Genomic DNA, 20,497 nt, shown 5'->3' with positions numbered 1-20,497 from the left:
CATGGGGAGCTGCTGGCTGGGAAAAAAAAATGTGAACATCTCCTGAGTCCTGTATGAGTACCAAGTGAACTCTGAGGCACCTTCATCATAGGGGACAATCCTGGTTTGCAATAGGAGGGAATAGTTAAAATCTTGAAAAGGCCTAGCATGAGCACTGCTTGTGTTGATGCTGTTTTGGGAGAGTTCTTACAGAATGGCCACTCTTCTGTCTTTGCATCTCATGCATATTTCTTCTCTTCTCCTCCCCACTGCTAACATCAATATAGAAGCAGAGTTTGATTGCCCTTGGTGAGTACTACACATATTTTCTTTTACATTATGCAGAAGCTTCTGTAGGGGGACAAAAGCTGTTTTAGAGGTGCAGAATCTCAGCTGGGATTCAATAATTCAGCTACTACTCAGTTGACATAAGTGTAATCCAAACAGGAATAAGTTTTGCCAGAAGATAATAAATTCTGAGAATTGTTATTTATTTATTTATTTTTGAGAAACAGGGCCACAGTTGTACTCTAAGGATGGGTGTAATAAGTAATAAAACTTGGTATTTTTTTCTTGTGTGTACCGTTTTGTGAAGCTGGTGTGAACCAGTGTATGCAAATGCATGATTAGCTGCTTTACCTCACTCAAGCCTGAAATTAATTTTCTTAGAGCACTAAAAATATTCTTCACATTAGGAACTGCACCACTTACATAAAGCCCAATTGTTGTTGTAGTGCCTTGGCTCTTGATAAATGTATAGGGAGTCTTATGCCATGGACCTTCTTTTACAGGGGCAACATATCTGTCTTATTTCTGTGTTTTGCAGCAGGAGGGGGCTATGTCCTTTATTCTTTGTCTGAATCCCTAATCTCTGAAGCACAGCATGATCCCAAACTGGCCTCAGCAGCTTCATTCCTACTTTGTGTCCTGTAAGTATTCCTGTATTTAATCATCATGCTTTGTTTGAGCTACTTGAGTGGGATCCAAATGAAACTCTTGGTAGTGAGAAGGGCATTCAAGGTCTGACGGTCAAAGAACTCACATCCATAAGGAGAGGGCACAGGTGACAGACATGGTATAGAGTTTGGATGACCTCACTGCCTACTTGATGTTATGTGGATATGGAGTTTTAACTTCCAGTTCCCAAACATAAACACTAACAGTGCGTTGGTTCATAGATGTGACATACTTATTGTGTCTACATTCTTACCACGTACTTGCAGTGACATACTTTACTGTGTACCTTAAGTGAATGTTATTATATGAAATATTGATTGGTCATATTTTAAATATTCTCTTATCTTTCAGATATATTAACAGGATTAAAAGTATACCTGCTAGGTATCACACATTCCATTAATAATAAAACTGCTCTCTTGCATGCTTTAATGTACTATCATTTATTATAAGCTTGTTGATTACATTTTGAAGCTGAACATCTGTGAATGGACTGCACTGTCATGAAAGATGCTGGGTCAGTCACTGTGGCAAATGAAGTCCAAACTAGTATGTTCCTCAGCTGTCTGCCTATGTGTATTAAAAAGATTGCTGAATTCAGTCTGCCAGGCTAGATGATCTTTAACCTCTTTGCCAAGGTCCCTAAGGGTCCAGCTGGCAGTGCTGCTCCATCTAGCGTACAGAGCTAATAAGGTAAGCAGAAATCTATCCAGCCCTACCTATTACGTACAATATTCTACAAGTACCCGTCTCTGCACAAATGTTGAAGACTGTAGCTGGCTGTGAAAACAATTCTTGATTGAATTAATGAGTTAAACTATTAAAAAATACATAATAATAATAATAATAAAAGCACTATGCTGTTTCACCTTGCAGTATGCATCTGGCAGTGAATAATGCTACTCCTTTTACTAGTTTGGAATCTCCTGTTGTGATTTTTAATCCTTACAGCCTCTCCTTGCTGACAACTGAGGACTGAGTTTAAAAAGCAAGTGTAAAAAGAAAAAACATGGAGTAAAAGGATCAAATGTACAGCTAGTTCATCTTTCACCAACTCAGGAATAAAACCTTTGAAAGAAAAAAAAAAAAATCAGTGTAACAGGCAAGTGTTGTGCTTCCCGTATGTTTCTCTTCTGAGAGCTCTGCCCTCTGTTCTGTTTGATGTGTCAATGCTGACAGCCCAGAGCTGTAAGCTTTTGTACTACAGTACATCTACCCTTTTCTCCTCACAGACACCACTGATGAGCAGATACAGGCACAAGAAGTGTTGGCTTTGAATTTCAGGAACATCAACCACATCTGCCCTACATGTGGAAATTTTCACTGTGGTCAACATTATTCCAATGGAGAAGAGCTGGGAAAATGAGGTGAAATGTCAGGAGAAAAATGTAATTTGAATCATTAGCTGAGGTTTTACCACCCTGTGGTATCCGGTGGTATGTGTTATCATACACTTACTGACACTCCGGTGTCTAGTGCCAGCTACACTGTATCAGTACAGTCCTTTGTGTCAGTCTTCATCACCACACTACATGATACTAGATCTGATCTCAGGTGGATCCCTCAGAGACAAAAATCCTGGGAAGATGCTTTTAGTAAACCAAGAGAATCCTTCCAACCCTACATGTAGGCAAATTTTCTGTCATATCCTGTGATGCTTTCTGGGATTTCATGAGATGCAGATATGCACTTGAAGATAGTTTAAATTCAAGTGCATGTTTGAGAAACTTATTGTTTATAAAAATGAAAGGACTTATTTTTCTATGTGCTGCCACTTCGAATGACCCAGAATTATTTACATTGCATTATTGAAAATATCACTGTAATCTTAGCTAGGGATTGTGTCTCCATCCTTTTCTTCATCTTCCATAATCACTGTTTGCTTTTCTTCTGTAAGCAGCTTAGTCCCTTAAAAACAGAAGAACAAGAGAGGGAGAAAAAAAAATGAATTGATTTTAAATAGAACTTCTTCAGAAAATATCAGGATAAGAAGACTTTTCTATCCTCTCTATTTTTTTTGGTCCTAAAGTAGTTTTCTAACACCATGGGAGTTACTCCTCATTTAGTTTTGGCACATCCATCTCCTCATGAACTAGAATTGGATCCCTGCGTTTTTAGCTAAAATTACCAAGCACTCTTAAATCCAGCATATTTCTGCTACCTGTGAAAAGAGACACTGAAGATTTGTCTGGTAACCTGTTTGTTAAAAGGGTTTGGGAACCTAAAAAAAGAAAGAGCTTGTCTGGTGAAATAAATACTGTAATTAATATGTGTATGCATTCTTGCTTTCCATATGTATATAGCAATATGACTTAGATTTCACAAATACACAAGAGACAAATGTTAGAATACCCATACACCACGTACCATTCCCACTGAAGCTATATGGTATCAATAAACTGCAGAAGCAGCAGGATTAAGACTGATGTTAAAACAGACTCTGGTGTGTTACTGAAGACTTGGAGCAAGTATATGAATTACTGAGGCTTGGGGTTTGAACAAGCTTTTAAGGCCTATCTATCCCGTAATAGAAGAAAAATAAGACCCCATCCTTATCATGAAAGCACTGAAGAACAATGTGACATGAACTTGAAAGAAAGTTTGATTACACAGTTAGAGCCCACCATGGGGATTCCAGAAACCAGATTCTTCAGATGTATGCATACTATGTAACATATCTTCCATGTCTAAGTATTCTCTACTTTCAAAGTCTTTATTAATTAGATAGATAGGTTGTGGATCATATCTCCCACAAATCTCTCCCCTTTTCTCATTTTCCCTTTCTCTCTCAATTAAAACGGTAAGACCTTGAGGCTTTTATGTGATATCATAATGTCACTGTTACTTTAACTGCTCTCTTTATTAGAAATTAGATTAATAAAGCAAAGAGAGGACAAGGACAATGCATTAAAAATATTACTGATCCTTATTTTAACAGATTGTGTTGGTTTTGCCTGTTCCCAGCAAAAAACAAGCGACCTGTAAGATATAGTTCATGGTCATCTTCCTTGGTGTAGAGGTCAATATAGTCTAAAAACAGGATGAGGGCAACCACTGAGTCGAAACCAATGAAATATCACCCTAATTCAGTCTTAGTGTTTGCTTTTAGTCTACACTAACCAGCTGAGCTGTTCTGTCAAACCAACCTGTTTTGCTTCTTTCTGCATTGAAAGCACTCTGAACAGAGAAGGCTTTCAGCCTTCATGAGTCTGAAAATAGAGCAATACCACACAGGAAGATTTTCTTCAGCTTTGGAGTCTTTTTGAGATTTGATGAATTAATAAAAATATTAACCTATACTGATTTTCATTTAAATTACCTCCTGCTTCCTTTATATGAGGTTCTTGTGAAATAGATGGTTTCAGCAGGACCATGAGATAAACTGAAAGGTGTGCATGAATACTATTTTGAAACAAAAAGGACTTAATATATTCAAGTAGCAGTTGAGTAACCATGATTGTTAACAGCAAAGAATTATGTCATGTTATGGAGATGGATGTTAATGTTCCCTACCTTGACTTCTCTTCATTATGGACAATTTAGATGAATGCAGACTTTTGTTTTTCTGTTGTCTTTGTTGTTTCTTTCTTTGTTTTCTTCATGAAGTATTTGGAAACACAACATTGAAGTTACTTTTTAAGAGCATTTTAGTTGTGCTTTCAAATACTTAATTTGATGAGAACTAACCTGTGTTTAGGATAAACTCAGGAATAAGAGATCAGGAATGTAAACTAATCGAAGCTGCATTGTAATTGATCATGTCCACTCTCACTCCTAATTGAATTACCAAGTCACGCAGGAAAAGTGAGTTTAATTCTGATGGCATGATTACATGCCCCTTTAGAGCAGGCCCTAGACACATCTGGAAGGTAGCAGACAAGCAGAAGTATCCAGCTCTCATGTGGACCTACAGCAGAAGCACACCAGATGCTTACCACGATCAATAGCAAGATGATGACTCATTTTCAATGAGTCATTTTAGTGACTGGTGAACTCCAAAGGTTTTCAGTAGTGTTCAAAACTCAAAGCCCAGAGGATGGTATAGCCTCTCTTTTCTCTAGTTGCAGGATATTAAATTTCTACAATGTGGACCACCAGCCACTTCAAGAAAAACCATGTGTCTTTAACATCAGACTTCTAATGTGAAACAGTAGAAAAGTGGTACATACAAATGATATGATTTAGCTGGAATTACATTTATAACTCTGGGAAGTAATTTTTTTGTTTGTTTGCTTGATATGATCACTTGTGGAGAAACCCTGCTTTACAGAACACCGTGGAAATTACAAGTTTAAAAGTAAGTAGAATGTGGGAATTTGAGAACATTTGTAAATCAGTTTTTCTCTGTTTACTGTTCAAGTAAATCATTTAGCCTCCCTGTTTCTGTTTTCTCAGCTGTGCATATTATGAAATGTAGCTCATCCCACAGATCTGTTTTAAGGATTGGTAGGTTGTTCTGTTAATATCTGCCAAGAGATCTGATTAAGAAAGCAGCATAGAATTACAGCGTAGTCATATTTTCCCCAAAGAAATTGCAACTACTTGCAATTTTTAGCTAGAGACTAGGACCTCAAAGGCTCACAGAGAGCTCATGAGAACTTCTATTAGGAAGCTCAGATGTAGGCAAAAGAAGTTGGGTTAGATCAACCATTTGCCAGGTACCACCTAGATCTAAACCTCTCCCCTGGGATGTAAATCAGAAAACTGCCAAGAGGGCACCAGTTCCACTTGACTGTGTATAGACAACTCCGGCAGCTGGGCTGGAAGATGACTCGAGTGCTCCAGTCACATCCCCTGTAAAGGAAAGGGGTTGTGCTGCTCCTATGTTATGCAAGGGTTTTCACTGAGCAGGGAAGTTAATATCCTAAAGGAGCTACCTTAACTGGGTTTGTAGGACATAAGAGAGAATGAGGGCTTGACACTGTGGCTTTACTAGTTATCTCTGATCTGATTAAGAAACCCTATGCAGCCACATTTACGCTCCCATATTTACACCTGCATTTACATTCTTGCTCAAACCTGCAGTCCTGAAGAGCTCTTACAAATTGAATTGAATATGTTCATAAGTTGGGATAGCAATAAAGAGTGTCTCAGAGCTGAGTGCTGGCTTTGGATTAAGTTAAATCATTTACTGTTGTATGTGATGAAAAAAACAAAACAAAACAAACAAACAAAAAACCACCTTAGAACTGTGATTATGTTTTTTCTTCTAGTCTAATCCCTTTAGAAAGCCAAGGAATTGGCTGATTGAAGGGGAGCTGGCCACTTGCAGAGGTCTCTCTACTCCATGGCTCAGTTGTACACACGCGGCACAATGTTTTTTGTGCTGCTGCAACAGGAGGTTGAAGCCTGAGTACATTAAAAAGAAAGGTAGGTTTTTGTGATGTCCATGCTTAGACATTTAAGTCGGCTCAGGAACTGATTTCCTTAGTCACCTGCAGACAACGGGGAGATATGGGTTCACCCAGGTAACAACATAAAGATCCTAATTTAGCAGCCACCTTTCTATAACTCCATTTTCCATTTGTATTGGATGTTTGCAAAGTGTGAAACTGATTCTACTTCTCATTCAGATCACCTGCATCCAGTAGATGCATTATTTTTTGTCACTTTCTGTAGCTTGTTTGACTTTATTTGTGATCTAGTCTCTAGCCACTCAAGGTGGAAGAGGACTGTCCTAGAGCACTTGTAACCAGCTGGTCAAAACAACGAGCGATAACACAGCTGCCCTTTTAATCTACATTATCAACAAAGCTATGTGTGTGGACAGCTGCTTAAAAAGATAATCTAGTAATTATTCTCTGTTACTACAAACAATTACATGGACTTTTTTTTGTATTGCTTTTGATACACCAGGAACAGGGACATTTGGGAGGGATGAGAAGGGGAAATCAGAAATCAGAACAATCCTTAAACACAGGTCACAAGAGGTACACGTGGCACTGATTGTGCTGCTTCCTCCTCCAATGCTGGTACCAGGAACACAGGGACAGAAAGGCCTTTCTATATTTATTTAGCTCACATAGCCCTGCTGGGGCTTCTCGGGTCTCTGAGTCTATAATTCAGATGCTATTTTGCACAGCTGTTCCACAAGAGTTCAGTTTGTTTATTCTCTGTCTGCGACCTGATGGGATAACCCTGAAAGTAAACAAGTAGTAAATACCAGACCAGCTTTCAGCCACAATGAGTCACTTTTTCATAGCAAGACACTGAGTTGCTGCCGGCAGCTTTCAACCAGCAGAGCTCTGTATATTGGTACGTATCGTGAAAATATGCATCTGTAGAGAGGGAACCACAGTCAGGCATTCACACATAGGCTGCTTTGCCCCCAGTAGAAGCAGAAGTCTGCCAGAGGCAGTCAATCATTAGCAAATGGACACAGGGAACAGTATCTGAAAAAGTTTTCTTCAGGTAGAGGCAGCATTTAGCAGGCTGCTTTGTATCCATGCTGAGTGCTGGAAGGTGTCTTCACCAGTAGGCAAGAGTCATGGGAAGTATAAATGGAAACAATTGAAAAATGTATTAGTTTCTATCATTCTACAGCAAATGCACACACTTGGAAATTTGTAGCATATTTGAAAGTCACTGCATTTTTTTTTTTTTGTATTCTTTCTTTTTGAGTTTTGTGATTACTAAACCATTTGGGGATGTATTTTTGTTACCACATAACTTGTATTAACTTCCTGTTGCTATAAAAGTTATTAACATTAAAGAAGTGTTCATGGGAGGAAAGTTGAGAAGATCCTTAAAATGAGTATTTCACCCTTAAGTGCCAACTTGAGCTAATTAAGGCTAGGCTAGAAACATGGTGTAATAAGTGCTAATCTAACCAGAGTGTTGTTGAGATGTGTCAAAGAAATAATTCTCCCTTGCTACATCCTCTTAGCTAGAAATTACTTTTAAACCAAAACAAGAGTCAATCATCTCAGCTTCACTGCCACACAGTTCATCTTTGATTTCTATCGAGCACTTTTTTTACTTTCAGATCCTCCTTCTCTGTATATACTCTGAAGTCCAAAGGACGCACTGCATACTCAAAGGTGCTACAAATGGCTGAAAGCAACTTTCTTGGGAGTGTTTTTGAATTGACCAAAATAATGTCAATTTTCTTCCAAGGGCCACAGGGGTATTTGTTACAAATTATTTGATAAACTTTGCCTCTGCTTCTGTTTCTGAATTGGTCCCTGAAAGACTATGATATTTTCCTACCTAATTTATTTGTCATGTGAAATTCTGGGTGATTTGCTTGATAATTTCCTGCAGCGATTATATGAGCAGGTAATTATCGGTGTTCTATATTAAATATTTCAAAGTGGAGCATTTGCAGTTGGCCTCAGAAGTTGTATGATAGAACTAATTCCACCCAACAAAAGATCAGACCAGGTTTCCAGTGACTCACTTGTGGTCTAAATGCCAGAGGCCATTTAGATACAAGAGTTCAATGAGTGCATAAAAAAATGTACTTTGCTTGAGCAGATCAGTTTGCAAGGAACTAGTATTTGCAATGCTTGCTGCCATAATCCTGCAAGTTTAGTCATACTCCTCTCTGCTCTAGGAAGCTCCATGCTGATTAATGTAAGGTGCTTAATGAAAAAAAATCTTGCACATTTGAGTCAGTCATGAAGGATCAGATTCATAAGAATAGTAAATGTCTAAAAATATAAGCACCTATTGTGATTGCTGAAGCCATTTACACACCTTATAATTCTCAGGTGTGCAGAAAATCCCATGAGTACCTAGAACTCAGGTGCTTGATCTACTGAGCTGTTGCTTAGTCACTCAGGACAAAAGCATCTGTCACAGGACCTCTTCATCTGATGTGTCCTACAGTTTGGTCCTGCCAAACCACAGAAAAATTGGTTCATATTAGAGTTTCCTAAGGGAACAGGATTTTCCACTTTCAGCACTAGTTTTGGATCTGGTGTTTGTTGGCTGATTTGTTGTTTTTCCTTCATTTATTCATTCACTCATTCATTTTTTGCTCCAGCCTGTGATCAGGAAACAGCTGGTGTATAGCATAGATACTTGTGCTATTTCCTGCTTCCATGGTTTGCAGCAGTAATTAACACTTCCACAGTGCTTTACATCTTAAAAAGGCTTCAGACACATTGATGAATTGAGGCTCTTCTGTGATACAGGAATGTGGGAAACTCAGCAAACAAAAGGTCTTAGGGCCAAAACATGGGTGGCTGAATGCATATGCTCATTAAACAAATTAGCTGCTGCACTGTGTATTGTGCCAGAAGCACAGAACTTTCTTTAGGGTGCTGCTAACTGCAAGTTCACAGCTCGGTTTCCTCAGTGCCTGCTAGGGACTCAAGTTAACAGGAGGTTCATCAGGACAGCTTTGTTCCAGGATGTTTGAGGCAGTGTGAGCTACACTGGTGCTGGTGGCTTTAAAGTTTACATTGTGCTCAAGTTTGAAAAGTAGGGCAGTGGCTGGATTTTCACAAAAAAACAAAATCATCTCTGCATGAGATAATCATGTGACATAATGTCTCCTCTTACTCCCCTACCCTTCTGTCCCAAAAGCATGAGCAGTGGATACAGAAAGGACTTTCCATGAACCACCACTGCTGCATAGTTTGATCAAATAGATCCAGTTCAGCAGGAATTGCTGAGTACACTGGGCAAAACAACACCCTTTCAGCCTTGGAGCACCTTTAATTAAATTTCTTACCTATTATCAAGGGTGGGATGTGTATTGCAGGCGTATCTTTTCTCCTTGGCTTTTTCTGCTGCAGTTCAGTGATCTGAGAGCCTGGACTCACTCTATCTCTCTGTGGCTTCTCTGTGATACCATACCTTTTCAGCAGATTATCAGAGAAGTCTGAAAGTATGCCTGCAGGAAAGAATAAAAGAAAATGCCACGTTGGCCTTGCAGACGCTGAAGAAATTTGCACCTGATAACTCACAATTGCTACTTTGAAGTAAGGATGCATATGTTCTGCTCCGTATGGTGTGCCTTCCCTTCTGGATTTGCAACAGAATACATTTCTTCTAAGTCAATTATATCCCATAGGCTACAGACAGCGACACTCTCAGGCAGATGGTTTATGGCTGTACCTAATGGGCTAAACTGTAGCCACCAGAAATCATGGTAAAGATGAGTGCAATGCTCTATTTCGGAAGCTTAGGCTTATTATCAAAGTAGTTTAATCATATAGATGCTCAAGTTTCTGCATGGGAGCATTGTGGCTACTCCAAAGTGGCCTATTTTAACTAGAGAAACTCTTTACTCTTCATAAAATTGTTACCTGGGGTACAGAATGCAGCTTTCCAGGCTCTGAGCAATTTCCCAAGAGAGAGAATTACTGAGAGGCAGATACGTGTGAAAGCTGAAGAGTCAGGGGTGATGAGTTCAATATTTGGATTATAAATACTGGAAAATCCCAGTGAATTCCAATACTTGTTTTTCACTTAGTAAGTGTGACTTGTTGCAGGCACACAGGGGACCATGCACTTGGTTACTGGCTAACTCCTCTGCATGTATGTAGCATGGGAAGAAGAAGTCAATGCAGTTGATACAAGAGCACAGCTCTCTCCCCAGAGAACACACAAGGAGATCATGTTAGCAGAGGGAAGTGACAAACATTTATTCCTCCTGTTGATCTTGGAAAATTACCAGGTTTCAGTGGCAGTCTCCTGCTCATTCTTCCCTTCCCCTGGTTGGTGGCGTTTAGTTCTTGAACTGCAGAGGTATGTTGGTGCAGAGCAGCAAAGAGCATCCTACAAGGAGTTCCTTTGTTGCTGTGGTGGTTTCTGCTGTGGTGTTTCTTATCTAAACACATGTCCTTTGCCAGGGTCCCCATATGCACAGGAGCTCTGCAATTCCAGGAGGAGCAACCCTCAGCTGGCCTGTGTGTGCCTCTCCTGTCTGCTCCCAGCCTCACTCCTGCTCAGCCTTCCCCTGGGCACAAGGAGGTACAGGGCCTGAACTGGATCCTTTTTAGTTTTGGACCAGATTGAATCTGGGTGTCTAGCATCACGAAGCTGATGGAGATAAGCACATGCCATTTATCACCTAAAGGCAGTAAGACTGTGAGCCCCAAGGGAGCATGTTTTTCAGGCACACACACCCACACACCTCGGTGTTCCTTTATGCTGTGAGAAAGCCCTTTGTATAACAGGGAATGCCTTTGAAAAAATCAGCCTCTCTCCATTCACCTGTATTCTGGGGTGCACATGGCATGCAGCTGTGTTCCTGCCTACTTCCAAGGGGATATAAAGAGGTCTCCCAGCCAATTCTGTAGGATGAACTGGGATTCGGAAGTCAAAATACGTATTGCTTACCTGTTAGTGGTGGGGGTGTATGTAAAGCTGGTGTATCTTTTCTCCTTGGCTTTTTTTGCTCCTGTTCAGTGTTTTGGGAAGGCTGAATAGTTTTACCTTTTCTTGGTTTCTTTTTGAGGTCACAACTCTTAATCAGTTGCTCTGAAAGGTCTTCTGTATTTAAAAAAAAAAAAAAAAAAAAAAAAAGATGAATAGAAATTGAAGCTGAAGTGAAATAATAAACCAGAAGGTGAAAAGAAAAGCTTTAATAACACTGCTTTCATCCAAGTAGTCTAAAACACCTGTGGAGTTTCTTCTAAAACTGTGGATACTGTGGAGTATCTTCTAAATAGAAAGTCAGTACAAGAGGCCTCTATGCCACACTATGTGGGAGTCAAGTGACTTAGGTGGTCCTTCTGCTTTGTAGGTGGTAGAGGGAGAAAACTGTGGACAGTGGTGTGTTATGTGTCAGAGGGAAGGCTCTATCATCATGCAGTCCATCACTGTTTCGCTCAGCTCTAACTGTGCAGGCTGTCTTACAGAGTTACAAGGGCACTTCTGTGAGGTAAAGATTTATGTGTGGGGGCTCAGCCTGAGGTATTGGCAAACCAAGCCAGCATATTGTTCCCTTCAAGAGCTGGCTTTTATTCCAGAGCCACTGAGCCATCGGTGTTCACTTTTGATTTACATAACATTACACTGAAATTTTGGTTTTCTCTTCAAACAAGCCTTGACTCAGATGGTTGGCATGTTTTTTTTCTGAAAGGATCTGCATTTCTGGGTGCTTATGCAAACTGAAATTGTTGAGTCTAGCCTGTCATTAGCATTATCACACAAACCAAAGCTTTGATTTCTCAAATGTTGCTTGGTTGGCTTCAGCGGGTCCCCCCAACCCCAATGGACAACCCTCTGGTTAGATCCCTGGAAGATGCAGATCATATTTGCAGCCCTCCTAGGCTTTCTGCATGGTGTTAACCATGCATGTTAACTAATTTAACCTCCCACTGCCTCAATTTCCCATCCCTTGATGGGAACATTTGTAGAGTGGAACTAGTACTGTACTTATTTAACTACATAATTTTATGGAACAATTACATTTAGCATGCCAACAGTTATAGAAGTGGTGCCTTTGGCTAGAAATGCTGCGGCAGAGGCAGGATGAAGATACCTTCCTAGACAAAGGAAGTCCTTAAAGGATACCTAGGCTAGACAAAGAAAGTTCATAAAATTCTTCTTGCCTGAGATGAGACACTTTTTTGACAAGAAATAGAAATTGCATGTGTTTCATTACTGTCATCAGAGGGGTAACAACAAGCAAATAGATTTTGTTTTTCTGGGCTGCTGAATCTTTATGACAATTCTGCAAGGCTGGGGTGAAGTAATAGCATTTGAAGCACAGAGAAAGACCATGAATATGCAAAAAGCACATCTATCATGTATGAAGTCTGGTATTTAGGTGTCTGGTGGAGACAAGATGCCTCTGGTACTCTTAGTGCAAAAGTTATATATGAAATAGGTTCAAGAGAGGAAACAGATTGAAAATGAAGGGAGAAAAGAATTTAGAAAGCTGCCCCAGTGGAGGCAAAGGGGGGTGTTTGAAATCTGTTACTGAAATTGCATATGGAATAAATATTTAGGGAGGGATCAGTAATATCCTGACTTTCAGTTTATTGTAGTATACATGAAGAAACTGTTCTACTTTTTCTAGCGAAAAAGAACAATGACGCTTTTTTCTTTTTCCTTGTTAATTAACTTCGCTCTAGAGCTTCAGCTAATATTTATATGAAGGAAAAACACTCTTTGCTTTTCCATCTGGCATCAGAAGTGTCGGCAGAAGGTGTAATCTATCGGGTTTCATGAGGACTCAGTTGTATTGCTGGAGGGGAAAAACAGCCACTGGACAAGACCTAATCATTTGAAGACAACACCTCTCCAATTTCTGCAATGACATCATCTAATAACACTTACCTAAATGGTTACAGTGTGAATCTCGCTTGTCCAGTCTGTCTTCTGGGATATCAAGTGGCTGAACACATTCTGTCGACATCATTGAAATGGGTTTTTCTTCCCCTTTGAAACTACAGCACCAAAAAATAAAATAAAAAAAGAAGGTGGCAGCATGACATAAAGCAGATGTGTCAGTATTAGGCATGCACTTGCTAGCCAGATCAAGGCAAGTTCTTGTCTTCCAGCTGCTCTCTGTCATAGAGTCTGCTGACCTGATTTAGCTCAAGCATGCTAAGAGGTGCATTTATTCACAGCCTTGGTTACACATGTAATATCCCATTTTTCCACCCACTTTGCTTTAAGCAACCCACACAATCACAGGAAATATATCAGCTCTGTGGAAGAATACTGCCTTTGATTGTCCATAAAGTGCTATCACGTACACAAAGTAAATGCTAGGAAATAGAACATTTTGTTCTGTTTTCAGTCTACATTTTTCCTCAGCTGTAAACTAAGGATCATGTTTGGTGTTTATTATTCAATCCAACTAGGAATGCTGATGAGTTATTCTTACAATTCCAGTTCCTCTAAAATGGCCTAGATACTCTCAAAGACCCAGGTGTGACAGCTGAGTCTGGAAGATGGTCAGTGCCTGCAAACCCCAGAGTTAGTGTGAGTTAGGTGACCTCATGGCCTTGGTAGGAACAGTGGGGACCCATTTCATAAAGCTGCTTAAGCATCTGTGTTTGTAGGTCTCACTGAATCACTACTTTGGGCTTCAAGGTGCTCTCTCTACCTGAGCATCCCCAGGATCCCCTAAGCTGAGATTTGATACTGGACTTGCTCACTCTGGACCCACTCCAGATGTCATCACAGGGCAAAGTTGGTTAGACCATTTTTTTACTGTCAATAATTTCTGTTGTTGCTGAGCAGAAACCCATCAGAATAACAGAGCAATGTTATATATATATATATGTTATAAAAAAAAAAAAGTCAATCTGAAGGTGTTTTTTACGTGATCTGGGCATCACTGGCTTAAGCCAGCTACAGCTGTGGTAGTTTCCTAATCACAACCTCTGTTCTTTATTTTTGGGGAATAAGAGCAGACTGTGACTTTCTTGTAGGGAGCAGGAAGGCAATGAAGAGAAAAAGCTGGAGGCAACATTAATAGTAGAAGGAAATGGAAAATTAAAGAGGAAAGAAAGGGAGGTACTGAAAGAAGGGTAAATAACAGAGAAAGGTGAAAGAAATGGCAGTTAGAGGAAAAACAGGGAAAAGGAGGGTAAGATGAGAGAACAGGAGAGTACTGTGCAAGTTCATTTTGGTCTTGCTAGAGGTCAAGAAACTACATATAAATGTAATGTATCTGTAAATTGCAGTGTTTTTTTGTCAGCAATAAACAGAACAGTAGGGCTGCTAACCTCATTCCTCTGACTAAACTTGCATCTATATAAAGAACAATTAAACCTCAAGCAAAATACAGTCACATAAATATTTGCCAAACAAAATGTGAAAGGTCAGAACCATAATCATCCAATGAGGTAATTCTTCAGGGGATGGAAAAACATGTCCTAAACTCTACTGACTTCAGAATATGTGGTGTGACATTAACTTACAGTAATAAATGTCAGGAGCATTGACTCATAATGTGCTTAAGGCATTAACTCCCATACCCTTCAGAATTAAAAATTCACAGAAATTTGTAAAATTCCATAAATTCCTAAATATCTTACTGAATCAGGACTGGGTAAGGGGTTCAACCTCTGCAGTATTGGCCTCGTCTAGCCTCACATCTGTACTAAATGGTTATACTGCCTAAAAACATCATTGACCATTTCACTAAATAAATAAATAAATAAAAATCTTCTACTTAGGAAGTCCCTTCATAAAGAAATCTTTGAATGCACCTTAAAATGGTATGCTTGCTCTATTTATTGACTTTATAAAGCAGTAACTATGGCTTAAAATAAAGCAGCCAATGTTTCATTTAAAACATAATCTTATTATATAGCCATATGAAGAGTCACACTACATTTTGTGATTAGAGGGAGAAACTGTTTATTTATTCTGTGCCATTGGATTTTATAGGATTTGATTAAAGTATGCTGGCTGTTAGCTAAATACTATGTGGGGATAACATTCTTTTCTGAAAATTACCCCATTTAGAAAGATTTCAGTAAAATCAGGGATACCATTTCAGATTATGGATCTTTTTAAAATAGGTCTTGAGTGAAAAAAATGTGGAAATAAGTAGTAAAATTTAATTGTAAAATTGGTAGTAACTTATACCATTAAAATCTGCTTAACACTAGTCTGATTTCACTAAGCTCTTTCATGGAGTTATTTCACCTAATGAAAATCAAACTCATAAAGAGACTTCATCTAGGATTGGTATATGCAAATTATAAGAGATTACCTTATTATTTTCTCTTAATTCAATAGATTGAACAATAATTTTCCAATCTACATCTCTTGGATCTGTCTTTATATTTTCACAGGCACAGACATCAAGCCCTCAGCATGCTTTAAAATATAGCTTTACAGCCTAACTTCTGACCCCAATAATTTTGAAAAATTTGCCCAGCAGAAAGTTTTGCCATGTTTACAAATGTACTTCCAATCTTTGTGACAAAAGAATACAAAGAAAAGGATTACCAGAATGCATAGTGGTGTCTTGGGTCTCTGTATGTTGCATATGATGTGCGAAACTGTGAGTGATATTATTTCCTGTTGCTGTGCATTACACACAGGTCTCTCATTCAAAGGAGGTGATGTATGTGAGGATTGTAATGGTGCTTTCCCAAACCACTAAAATCAATTCCTGACACTAAAGAAACAGATTCCCCAGTAATATTTCATGTGGAAAGGAAGACTGCCATAGTGACTGTATGAAGTCATTAGTATGCCTTTACAAATGGAAGCGCATTCTCAGATTTTAGTGTGTTAAGTGCAACTTCTTTCCTACCCACCTTCATGCTAACACATTTTGTGCTCTCCTGCAGTCAGTCACCTTCTAAGGCAAAGCCTGCTATTTAAGTGGTGGACTATGATTTTTTTTCGGTCTCTCTATTGTATCTCTTAGCATAATGAGCCACATTCATCCTTCTTGCAGCTTTAATGCTTACAGTGAAGCTCTAAATCACACTCAGCAGGAGACACTTTCTGAAATGGATATAGACTTTTCCATATGAATTAGAATTCAATAGTCATTTAGATTTTTTACAATACATCCAGGCTGTACCAACCTCCCACAGAGATGTGTGTTCAAAGGAGTCACCTGGAGTCTCTTGCTTTTGAGAAACAACAGAGCAGAGATGCCTTAAATATTTCCGTAAAGGCTGAGAAATTCTGATTTTGCCTACATAGTTTTTTGTTTATTTGTTTCTTTGTAAAAGCATTCAACATCAAACAGGACAGGCTCTACACATAGAGACAGAAGAACAAGAAATGATAAGGTACAACTGATAGCTACTTCAGCCTCACATGGACTAGTTCTCATGTTGAGTCACTGTCATACAATAGCAGGACTCCTATTAATATACACTCTTGTAAGAGATGGAAATTCAAATGAAACAATACCTGAACTTCTCACTTTCTAAATGACATCTTTGGTATTATGTAGCTTAAAGCAAATCCTCTGATTTGTTGTGTGTTTTTTTTTTTTTTTAATTATTATTTTTTTTATTATTATTATTAGTTTTTGTTTTATCAGAAGTCTTTGGTAATTGGAGTGCTCTGATATGGATATCCAGAGAAAGGAGATGTACAGCTCATACCACTCACTAACATAGTCTCAAAACACATACACACACAAATGCATGAAAATAATAGAATTCTTTTCTTTGCCTAAATTGTGGGGCTTTGTTAAAAAGTCTGCCAATACAACCAATTCTAGGGTCCCATTAGATATAAATATTTTACCTAGAGATGGACAAAAAGAGCAGTTTTCTTTTACTGTTTTACTGTGTGGTTAGTTTAATGCAGATACGTGTCTCAAGTGGTCAGAGTAGAGCTTAAGGAAGACTCAGAAAAGCCACTCTCAGAGACTTCTTCCAAAATGTTATAAATTTTTGAGGTCTTCTGATCATGTGACATTCAAACCATCTTGAAATGAAAGCTCGTGAGAAAAATCTCCCTTGTGAGGCAGAAAATTAAAGCTTTGAGGATAATACTAAAGAACTGGACTTTTCTCATTTGATTCTGATCTAGACTTTGGATAGAGGAAAATTGAATCTGCATTTTTTGCCTGCTTCTAAGATTTTCAGGTTTTTAAGCTACATGGAAATTAGGTGCCCATATTTATTTGGAACCAGACTAAAGGGACATTGCAGTTCTCAAATGAGTCATGACTAGGTGATCATTCTTGCCCATAAGATGGAGAAAATATTTTCTCTTCTTCAATTTTTATCGAAATTTACAGGGGCTAATTGGGCACAGACATCAGTAGTATTCACCATTAAGGACATGGCTTGTTACACATACATGTCATTTCCTTTCATTATTTTCCCTAGAATTTGTGAACTGCCCTTTTGTAAAGTCTCCACAAACTGTTTTTGAGGGCTTCAGTAGGCCATCTATTGCTGTCCATAAGCATAAATTTATTGTTATTTTTTTGGTCAGAGGAATGTTTTATTTCCACAATTTACAAAAATCCCTCCAAAAAGCATGCAGTAGTTTGCAGGACATTCATCATCATTAACAACATCCTTGACATGTTTACATGGACACTACCTAAATAAAAGTACTCTTAAGAATATCCTTTTTCTAGGTGGCAGTAGGCAATCTGAACCGAAGGGGTTTTTGTTTTGATAGGTTGATAAAAATGCTGCCACAGAAGCCTCATGACACCAGCTGCCTATCTGCTCCTGGACCCCAAACACTTAAGTATGTGCATCTGCTGTGAATAAAGATCATAGCTCTGTACACAGATCACAGTACACAGATCACAGTACACAGATCTTGGGGCAGCTGGACCACTCAGTGCAAGGCTACATGTTCCCTGTCAGAAGGGTGGTGGAAGTTGTGTCTCCCTCTTTGTTTTTCTTCTAATGGCATTTGTTGCAAGGGGAATGAAAAACAAAACAGAGGTTGTGGGCAGCCTGGAGTGGATTATCCCCTCACTATAACCTTGTTTGAGTCCGTGCTTGTGTCCTACTCCTGGGGAAGAAGCCAAAGTGATACTGGATGAAGGAGAGTTCAAGAGTAGAAATGGAGACAACTGGGGCTTTGGGGTGGGACAACATGAACACATGCTTTTCTGCATTCCCATATGCACAGGCCTGGCCTTGATGCCGCTGAGGCACTCTACAGCTGGAAATGGAAGCACGTGGGACTACCTTACAGTGTGCTGCCACATGAAGATATGAGCCAGGGGCTACTGCACTGAAGGCAGTGCTACGCTACACTTCACTAAGAGCTGCTGAAGGATCAGGGTTTGCCCTCTGAGACTGATATGTTTCCTTCCACAGTGCACACCCTTATGCTCTCCTGACAGGCTTTGATTTATTTATTTATTTATTTATTTATTTAATTCCTCAATCTGGTTTCAATGTGCACAGGAGCAAGGAAGGATAGGCAGACTCCCAGCATCCTCACCAGCTCTTCTCTTCCTTCAGTAAATGTGCAAGTAAGACTTGTCCTTGTTTCTGTTGCACGTCCTCTGCAGGCTTCTACAGTGTCAGTAGGCACCTTATTTTCACAAAGTCATTCACAAATGTGTAAGAGGGAGTAAGATACCATCATCTGGATGTAGTCACCTTGCACCCACCTGCTAGCCACAGAGCTCATCTGAAACATTTCTGGGGCCACAGGGAATGTACTGAACCTGCAAGTGTTTGGTTCCTTCAGCCTGCACCCAGCAGGCAGCCTTGGCTTCTCAATGGGCATCTTCACTCATTCCCTGCTCCTATCCTACCCTTCTACAAGTACTTCCCAGGCAACTCTTGTGAACAAAGCAAAGCAATCAATCTACTGCAGTTGGAGTATAAATTTGATGCCTTAAAAGTAGAAAGTCTCAATTTTCTTGCCTTCCAGTCCAAACTTTCCATTACAAGTTTTGCTGTATTTTTAACATTACTCTCTTGGAGTGACATATTCCTGGGTACACAGAACAGCCTCACATTACTGTGCAGAGTTTCTTCTTCAATTATATGAACAAAAGGCATTTTTTTTCCTACCATTCTTTTCAGATTAATCTGATTTTTTTTTTTTTTTCCCTAAAGCATACTTTAAACTTCTTAGGAAATATTTAGGTGTTGATGCTGGTGTCTCCCTCTGTCAAAACTTTTGCTACTAATAATTGCAAAAGATCCCACAGAACTGTCTGGGAGCAGGTTTTTGTCACAGACAGTGCATTTCTAGTGTTAGTTCGAAAGCCAGTCTGGACTGGGGATAGGGTACCAGTACTTCTCGTAAACTTGTACAAAAATAATCTGAATTTTTTAACTTTGATCAATGGAAAAATGCACAAAGGTTCTGGCAACAACATTTTTGTCTTTGAGAAAATAAAAAATGCAAAATCTTTCTTAATTGTTTCCTCGAGGTGTAAACTAACCCTTGCATGTGCCAACCCTTTGTAGAGGCATAAAGTGTCCCAATACCAGCTCTCATTCTGCCCCTTACAAAGTGTCCCACCCCAGCAGTAAAAGTTAGTTGAAGCAATTGTAAAGCCCTCCACTCCCCAGGACTCCATCCCGTTCCTTTTAGCCCTGGTGCAGCCTCATCCCAACTTTCCCTGCATGGGAGCATCCCCAGCCCACTCCCTGTAGGGAGGGAATGTGTGATACGAGATGCTGGTGGTGTCTGCTAGAGGAAAGGGAAGAGCAAAAGAAAGGAGTGAAGCAAGAGGCTACCCAGGCAGGAGGGTGGCTGCAGTACTTACGGAGCAGTGCCGGGGAGGGTGAGATTCGGCGTTGGGGCTCCCTGGAGCGCCAACTTTCCGTGCTGGGGTGCCACTGGGCGCTGCCGCCTGCCTTATCTAGGGAGCAGCAGGAGCAGTTGCTATGGCAATGCTGGGATCAGGCGTCCTTTGGGAGGCTGGGAATCAGCATCACCAGCGGGTCCCGGTGGTGTGGGAGAGGGGTCAGGATGAAGGACACTGGCAGTGCCTCAAGGAGAAGGCAACTCTCCGGCCAGGAGACGAGGCTGCTGAGCTCAGGGGGCAAGAAGGGATGCAAAGGTTTTAGTGTGTAGTGAAGGGAGCCAAAAGGCAAGCTGCAGCCACCGTGTCAAGAGGCGCAAGGGAAACGGCAAGGGGAGGGAGTAAGTCTGATGCTGTCTGGGACCCAGGGGAAAGCCGAGGATAAAAGTGGAGCAAGGAGGCAGGGCACGTGTCTAGGAACAG

The 20,497-nt window shown here is 39.9% G+C and overlaps 1 protein-coding gene across 1 annotated transcript; it reads right to left on the bottom strand.

The window, feature by feature from the left end:
- Window positions 1–1,368: 1,368 nt before the first annotated feature.
- On the bottom strand, window positions 1,369–20,279 carry PPP1R17 (protein phosphatase 1 regulatory subunit 17). Its single transcript, XM_082752316.1, has 5 exons — window positions 20,036–20,279; window positions 13,177–13,286; window positions 11,230–11,382; window positions 9,617–9,778; window positions 1,369–2,844 (listed from the first exon to the last, which is right to left on the bottom strand). The coding sequence occupies exons 2-5, from the start codon at window positions 13,256–13,258 to the stop codon at window positions 2,765–2,767; spliced, it is 477 nt and encodes a 158-aa protein (XP_082608442.1). The 5' UTR covers window positions 13,259–13,286; window positions 20,036–20,279; the 3' UTR covers window positions 1,369–2,764.
- Between the last annotated feature and the right edge of the window lie 218 nt (window positions 20,280–20,497).

Source organism: Aythya marila (genome assembly GCF_965140915.1).
Source record: "Aythya marila genome assembly, chromosome: 2".
Classification (NCBI taxonomy): domain Eukaryota; kingdom Metazoa; phylum Chordata; class Aves; order Anseriformes; family Anatidae; genus Aythya; species Aythya marila.
This window is presented reverse-complemented; position numbering and strand designations above follow the sequence as displayed.

What these genes read in the sequence shown, in the direction of transcription:
- PPP1R17 (XM_082752316.1), bottom strand. Translation starts at nt 13,258, where the DNA reads ATGATGTCGACAGAATGTGTTCAGCCACTTGATATCCCAGAAGACAGA. An exon ending in TTCACACTGTAACCATTTAG is followed by an intron (nt 11,383 to 13,176) that starts GTAAGTGTTATT and finishes TTTTAAATACAG; the next exon opens with AAGACCTTTCAGAGCAACTG. An exon ending in TACACCCCCACCACTAACAG is followed by an intron (nt 9,779 to 11,229) that starts GTAAGCAATACG and finishes TCTTTCCTGCAG; the next exon opens with GCATACTTTCAGACTTCTCT.